Raw genomic sequence first — 8356 nt, 5'->3', positions numbered from 1 at the left:
AATCAGCGACACAACAACCAACCGACCAAATTCCTTTGGTAATGACCAATGATGCCACAGTAATAAAATTATTGCCGACTCCTGCTGTACATAATTTAAATTCCTCTTCCATGGATCCCCTTCGTCTATCTCGTACTCTGTGCTCCATTTTGTCTTCGATTGGTGGATCTGTAATTCCATGCGATATTCCGTCACAATTATTCGCTAATTTCACATATAAAATCGACTTCCGCCCGACAGCGTTTCTCTTTTGTTTAATTGTGTATATCGTGCTAAAGGTCCTGAACTGTTTATTCCTTCTGTTTCTGTTTTCGAATGCACCTTGGCCCTGTAACCAATTTTTTTAAATTTTTTCAGATAATTATTTTGCCGAAGTGTTTAAATTGTTACATAATTTTTTGCTGAATTATCTGGAATCTACACTGCGCTGGCATCTATCGGCAGATGGCGTAAAACTACTACGAAGAGACCCTGCATCACAACCACTGCCAAGAGCTCAGACGGTAAAGACGGTAATCACTATCCCACATCAATCACACTTTGGAATGCAAACACAACAGAATTGGAGGATCCGTGTATTCATGTCATGGTAGTCACCACGTTTCTGCAATCATTTTTGCTATCTCCAAGGGATTCACACATTACATTAACTACATACCAAGTTCTTATATATGGTATATTGTCTGTCCTCCACTTATGAAGAGTGGAATTTTTCTCATCAACTGTGATAGAATCCATCATACATCACAACATACGCTGTCCCAGAAATCAGACAAGTTACAACATACTTTTCGAAAGTTCTGAGAAAATGACATGTAAAAATAAGTCAACAGATTTAAAATTTAGCAATGAAAAACTGCACTGAATTTTATTAGTACGATATTTTTACAAATAAGGATTTATAAGAGAGATTTTAGTTTCTCACAGCAACAAATATGAAGATGGCTAGCTGTCTTCTTGGTGGGCTGGGTAATCTGGTAGAAGTACAGGGTATACACAAAAGAATGGTGCGGTTTCAAAAGTTGGAAAGCTGGTTGTTACCCCAACTGAATACCAATTATGATGATTACATTCTACAACTGGACGGAGCTCCCCCCACAATTTTCACAGGAATGTACGAGTGCTTCTCAATCGTGTTTTTCCACAGCGCTGGATCGGACGTGCTGCTGCAAATGGAGACAACAACCTTCTTCCTTGGCCACCCCGTTCACCAGATCTTACACGGTACAATTTCTTTCTTTGGGGGTTCGTTAAAGACAGCGTTTATGTACCACCATTGCCCACGTCCATCCATGAACTTCGTGATCGGATAACGCCTGCACTGCAGGCCATTACAGAAGACATGCTACACCGGGTCTGGGATGAGTCTGATTACCGTGTGGATGTGTGCACACATTGAAGGATTGTAATTAATGCATGAGAAACTTGGACAGTTACCGCCGCTGACGGTGTATGTTGTGCCCGTGTAAGGTGAGAAATAAATTTTGTATTAACTTTTGAAACCGCACCATTCTTTTGTGTATACCCTGTATACTGACGTTTCAGATGTGCTTGCTGCCTCCATCATCAGAAACCACAACACCCTGATGATGGAGCTGCAAGCACCTCTGAAACATCAATAAACTTTCAACAGACTTAGAAGACAGTGAACTTTAAGTGTTACAGTACAATTATGTGGAATAATGACAGCAATCAGCTGGAACACTTATCGTTGAGGTTCCTGAGGACTGCAGAAGCTGGTCCCTGGAGAACTTTCCTAGAAAGACGCATAAGGCCTGAGACAGGATCCCGTCCAAAATATTTCACCTGAATCTCATCTCCAACTTCCAGGCCCAATGCACTGGGATGATTTACCTGTAATAATTTACCACACATTGACGCAATGTTTGTATAACAATTTGTAGCCATATTTTTGTTTAATATTTTAAGATTGTAACAGTTTTCTCTTCATTAAGCTGTTACTACATACACATTTCTTCAATGTACATTAAATCTTTTCTGTCGGATTCATGACTTCATCCCTTTTACAACTTCAATTTTTACTGCAGTTGCTTAAAAAGAAGTTAAATTGTACACTATATGCTCCTTTCTGATCCACTTAGCTATAACTTTTCAATTTGGAAACTGGGTAGAATTACTTATGTTTTCTTATAAAGGTATTTTCAAAACTCTGGGGTATAAAAAGAAATATATAAATTTACACAGACCAACTACTTCTCAGCTGTTTCTTCTTATCTTTTACACAGTAAGCCTAGAATAAAAGAAGAGCAACATAAAATATTTTTTAACTTACCTTTCGTTGATCTAGTTGGGAATTGTGCAGTAATGCTGGGTTCATTGTAGGATACAATGTGACCATAACACCTATGTCTCGTACTTCAGCAATCTTAGCTGTATAAATAGCACCAAATTCTAATTCTGGCTCTCTTTCAGTTATGAGAAACTGATCAATCAATTCCTTCGCTTCATTCATAGCTGTTTGGTTAGGAGCAAAAATGGAGAACATGGAATCTTCTATTTGGGTAACCTGATGAAAAAAGAATACTGTCTCATAGGTGCAGTTAAAAATTACAAAGACAATTTTTATAATTATTAATAGCACATATCACATAGTTAAATGCAATAAATGGTGTGTAGATTGCTTTAACTTAGAATCATAATAGTACTCCACAGATTCTTAACTTCATAAGCAATGAAAAAGTATATAAATAAGATTTATTCTGCAAATACATGACAGAGTCCCTATTGAAAACTTCATCATGGTTTTCCTGATGTAACATTACTGCATTGTTAATAAAGGCTCTCCGCGTGCGTACTTGTTCTGCGATGGTACAGCCTATACAATAAAAGAGTGTGCTGTCTTATGGGCTACTATAAAACGTCTTTTACGCTAAGTGCGATCACTGCATTAGTTGTAGGTCTTCGTACCTTTACATATCACTAGTGACTGAAGATGCCAGTTACAGAAATTAATTTGGACAATAAGTTCATGTAAGACTGAATTCACTGACTCAGGTTTACAATAGAATAAGAAAGACCTGTTTAAAAACGTGACAGCAGATTGACTGTGTAACACTGACGTCACATGAGTAAGTGACTTAAATACCGTCTATGTAATTTAAACAGTTTCCAGAACTAACAACTGATTTGACAGCTGCCTTCCAAACACAAACAAAATTGTAGCCATCTTAAAGTTATAAAATTTCAGTAAATTTGAAGAAATAAAATTACATGACATGTTTTAAATGCATCATAAGTTTGGATGTTCTTTTTGAAGTCTGCAGCACTCCTCGTTAATGTCGTACTTTCAACCTGATTAACAACTTAGCAGACTTAACAGAAAAATGAAATGCAATGAAGATTTTTTAAAAGGAACTTTATGTCTTGTATTTAAGGTATTTAAATTAAAATAAATAACACTATAGCCAAGCTCACACTAAAATCTGTATGAAATAACAATGACTCTGGCAGCAGACACCTTTGTTCATACTTGAAATATTTTATAGAAAAGACCCATAACTAACTGAAGCAAACTCCAAAGTAGAATTAAAATCTGTAATCTAAATACAAATGTACAAAATTATACTGTTCAGAAACAGCCAAGTACCTGAACACCAGTTTCAACCATCAGACGTTTCAAGTTGCTACCACCAAGTCCCAAAAATTTTGCACGCTTCTGTGGAGGAACTTCTACTTTTTCAGATATTGGCCAATTTTCTTTTTTCTGTTTCCTGAAAATAAAATAATAAAGTCATCTAGAAACAAAATATCTCAAAAATTAAAATCCTTCAGCATACTGAAAAAATTTCTGCAACAGGCACATGATGGAATTATTACAATGGGACAAGGCTCAGTTATAATTTATCATACCAATTAAAATGTTCCGAGGATTAAAATAATAAACAAAGGCTCTCAATATTTTCTGATTCAAGAACAAATTACCCATAAATTATGTTTCAATATCTGTACATTTCATCTCCTTGTTCACTAAAAATGTGATAAATAATTTTGTAATAGATGAATGCATCATTAAACACACATCTGGTGCATGTAACAAACAAGAGAAAATAAATACAAAGCAATAATAGTGTTACAACAAAAATATCAGTGACTTTTAATGTAAATACAACAAATTAAATTGTCTAGAAATAATCAAATTATACCTTCACAACATTAAACTTATTTCTTACCTTGTCCTGTTGAGAGTTTCATTCATGATGTCAATGATTTTTGATTTTGCATCTGTTGCTTCCTGAATAGCCTCCATGACCACTCTCAGTGGAAGTCCTGGAATCTTGATATCAGCTTGCAGAGCTGTGATGCCCTTCTTTGTACCAGCTAACTTGAAGTCCATGTCACCCATGTAGTCTTCAATACCCTACAGCATAATGTACCATCCTTTTTAGTTGGTTAACTCTTTGTGGTCCATGTTGAAACGTATTCAACATTCTAAAATTTCAATTCTTGAAGAAAACTAGATTGACATGTTTTTGGGATTTCTTTACTTAATTTTGGTGTCAGGCTCTTGTGAAAATAGCAATAAAACTTCAGGTTCAATAAAAGCATCATATTAGCTTCTCAGGAAGGACTCTCCTCCACAGAGATAGTTATAACAAAAAGAAGGTTTAGGGTACAACTCTTGTTAGCTTCTAAATCACTTTCATGCTTACAAGCTCCAATCATAAATAATACAAATATCGTAGCCTTGCAAAACTCTGAGATGAGAGTGACATGAATGCTACTCAATGTAGGACAGTGACTGTGAAGTTATAGATATTTCAGAAATCTACATATTTTTTATGGTTATTTTGATGTACAATGTAAAATTAAAATTTGGTGGGTGCATGTATTTCAAGTTAAATGTTATAGCACAAAGTCAACAATTAAGCAGCAAACGTGTATAATTATATACGAACCAGGATGTCTGTAAGAAGCTTGTAGTCTTCCATATGCTTGGTATCATTGTGTGCATAACGACTAATGAGGCCAATTGCAACGCCAGCTGCTGGACTAGATATGGGAACCCCTGCATCCATCAGTGCCAGACTGCCTCCACATACAGTCGCCATTGAAGATGATCCTAATACAACGGACAACAATCAGGCAGCCATCAGTGTAATAATTAAGATAAAAGAACATCAACTGACAGTATACAATCTGAACTATTGGCAGCATCATTAAATAACCTACATACACATTTCAATTAAATATATCTGTATTTATATAAACACAACGGGGTTCTGCAATACAAAATTAAGAGACCAGCATTTGCACTCATGTAAAGCAAGTATAATTAAAATTTTGCTTAAAAATTACCTACCATTGGATTCCAGCACTTCAGATGTAAGCCGAATGGTGAATGGGAAGTCACTGGATACAACAGGTCGCAAACCTTTTTCTGCCAGGGCTCCATGCCCAAGTTCTCTTCTGCCTACAGGACCAATACGACCTACTTCCTTTGTAGCATACGGTGGAAATTCATAATGCAGAAAGAAATTTTTCTCTTTCAGTCCACTAAAAACAAAGACATCTGACATTATTAAACTACACCCAAAAATATTTTCTCCTAGTTCTGTACTTTATTCTTGAAAAAAATATTATAATTATATTTAGTGAATGATTATCATTGGTTTACTCTGATTACTGTAGGATATCTGGCCATTAAGGTAATGTTACATACTCTAACTGCTATGAAATCTCACTAGATTAAATTAAAAATAATTAACTTGTTTGGCAACAGAATATAGTACAACCATAATGTTTGTAAAAACTTCCCTTAAGTCAAATAGCAAATAATATGATCTTCTATCATTAAGTTTTTCATCCAGAATTTTAATGCCCTTCTAGATTCCCTATGCATGGTCTGTACTGACGTCCTTTACTTATTCAGGTTAACATTACAAACTATAAAGCTAATTATTATGTTATTTTATTTAACTTAGTTAATACATCTCAGATCAGTTAAATTCCCTCAGTATCTTGAATTTAACCTTTGTTCTTTTCTCAAATCAATGTACCAAGTTCATACCAATACAAAACAACAAACACAATTGTACAATTTGAGGTTATCACAGTGGTGAGTATAAAGATCATCTTCAATTGGCAAATAAATTATATATATTTTTTTAAATATAAAATACTGTAGTTGGACAATAAACGCAATATTACAGTTTCACGGTTATACATTTCATCTGTTCCCATTCTCTCCTCGTGTAATCCGTACCTTGTAAGCATAGTAACAGGATCCATCTTCATAGCAGACTCTGGTGAATCCAGAGCGACGGTACAAAATACTTGAGTCTGACCTCTCTGAAAAAGAGATGATCCATGCAACGGTTTGTACAGATCTACCTGACAGGAAATTTTCCGAAGTTCTTCCATGCTACGACCATCACATCTGCATAATATATGAGAAGCATAAAATAAATTAGAATATAAAAATATAAGGGCATACTTAATGTGTTACAAACTTACTAACACAAAAAATGCTGCTGGCAAAATTCAATCAACATTTTAATCTTTTGATTTCCATCCATCATAGTTCCTATTTAATTCACTGAAACAGCTTTTGTTAAGATGCCTAACATGAAAGATTCCTACAGAACAACCACTTACTAATAACCTTTGACAAATAAATTTATTATAAACTAAGACAATAAAAGAAGAAAGAAGCATTTTCTATGATTCATAGAATCAGAACAGCTTTCTACCATCAATATATAAAGAAAAATGGGTGGTTTCCTAACAAGCGAAAATCTTCATAAAAACTCTTCTGTATTTCGGACAGTCCTACTGTTGTAAAAATCTAGTCTAACACAAGTCATTAGCTGATTTTATTGTTGTGAATTATATGCAAACTATATGATAAAACTAATAACTAACACATATCACAGCTCAGTTGTCATGGTAAATAAATTGTTTAAATGATCATCTTACCGTATATTGTCTTCAAACACCAAAGATCTGAAAGTCTCTTTGCTAACACGATTAAAGCATTCAGTCACGATGTTTACATCAACAGCCTCATCAAAGCTATGTTTAAGTTTATCAACAACATCAGTTCTCACAGCAGACACTGCCATATCTCTTGACAGTTTATCATGTGCGTGATCCCGGAATATTTCTCTTAACCGGATTTCACTGAAACTCCTTACTGCTTCCATAACAGCTGCACTCGGTATTAGCAGAGGTTCAAATTCACGCTTTGCTTTACCATAATGTTTCTGGAGCTGCTGTATAGCTTGTATAATATTCTGACACTCTTTTACACCGGTTTTGATTGCTTTCAAGAAATCCTGTTGCAAAATATTATCTGCTGCAGCTTCTAACATCACAACGAGGTTGTGACGCGTAGCACTTACAACTAAATTCAAAATACTTTCTGACTGTTCTCTTCTTGTTGGGTTTATTACAACTTCATTGTTGCAAAAGCCAACTCTGACTGCTCCAACTGGCCCATTCCAAGGTATGTCAGATAAAGTCAGGGCTGCTGATGCTGCATTGATACTAATAACATCTGGATCATTCACTCCATCAACAGCAAGAAGATTACACATAACTTGGGTCTCACAATTATATCCATCAGGAAACAGCGGCCTTAGCGACCTGTCGATTAGCCTGCTTGTTAGAATCTCTTTCTCTGTAGGTCCCAGTTCTCTTCTCAAGAAGTTTGTAGGTATCCTTCCGGCTGCAGCTGCTTTTTGCCTGTAATCTACTACCAGTGGAATAAATGAGGATGGTGAAGGTTTTGTTTTGCTTACAGTTGTTACCATAACAGATGTATCACCAACCTCTGCAACAGCACACCCATCAGCAAATCTGGCATACTTGCCAGTAGATAGTGACAAAATCTTCCTGCAATGAAACATGAAATACATAAAGGCACTACGCATGGAAGTTTAATTTACTTCGAAAACACAGGAGTGGTCTTTAAAATCAATATTATATGATCAAGGACGCAGAAACGTACTGTAAATGAAGATACATGACTGATAACGCCTCAAACACGTCACAAAACTTAAGACATGGAAAGTTAGGTTATAAATAAAATTACCCATTCGAAAATGGCACTTCCACTTGAGGAATTCTCTTGTTACTATCACTGAATCTTTTCACCTGTCTTAAGTTTCCAGTTATGTATTTTAATAAATATTCATTAAAGAGTGAAGTGGTATTTTCAGCAAAACTACAACCTCTCCAAAGTTTTAACCTATACGGAGCAGCCATAATGGAACCGGTACTACAGATTATGTTGGTATTACGTGTGCACTAATACGAAGATTGCTGTCTGGGTTGTACTGACGTAGTTTGGTAGAATATGGTTTCATAGGTCCTTGATTCTTCCATCATTAGGGCG

The 8356-nt window shown here is 35.4% G+C and overlaps 1 protein-coding gene across 1 annotated transcript; it reads right to left on the bottom strand.

Annotated features, from left to right (window-relative positions):
* Positions 1-834: 834 nt before the first annotated feature.
* Positions 835-8299, bottom strand: PNPase (polyribonucleotide nucleotidyltransferase 1). Its single transcript, XM_022086098.2, has 9 exons — positions 8054-8299; positions 6937-7854; positions 6224-6397; positions 5321-5514; positions 4917-5080; positions 4191-4378; positions 3608-3731; positions 2294-2527; positions 835-1854 (listed from the first exon to the last, which is right to left on the bottom strand). The coding sequence occupies exons 1-9, from the start codon at positions 8224-8226 to the stop codon at positions 1693-1695; spliced, it is 2331 nt and encodes a 776-aa protein (XP_021941790.1). The 5' UTR covers positions 8227-8299; the 3' UTR covers positions 835-1692.
* Between the last annotated feature and the right edge of the window lie 57 nt (positions 8300-8356).

This window comes from Zootermopsis nevadensis, unplaced genomic scaffold, assembly GCF_977971745.1.
Source record: "Zootermopsis nevadensis isolate Lab colony 2312 unplaced genomic scaffold, Znev_1.0 Znev_ptg000007l, whole genome shotgun sequence".
NCBI classification, from domain to species: domain Eukaryota; kingdom Metazoa; phylum Arthropoda; class Insecta; order Blattodea; family Termopsidae; genus Zootermopsis; species Zootermopsis nevadensis.
This window is presented reverse-complemented; position numbering and strand designations above follow the sequence as displayed.

Coding starts and splice junctions, on each gene's coding strand:
- PNPase (XM_022086098.2), bottom strand. CDS start 8,226: ATGGCTGCTCCGTATAGGTTAAAACTTTGGAGAGGTTGTAGTTTTGCT. Junction 6,398..6,936: donor GTGTTTGAAGACAATATACG/GTAAGATGATCA, acceptor TATATTATGCAG/ATGTGATGGTCGTAGCATGG. Junction 5,515..6,223: donor CCTGTTACTATGCTTACAAG/GTACGGATTACA, acceptor CTTTGTTTTTAG/TGGACTGAAAGAGAAAAATT.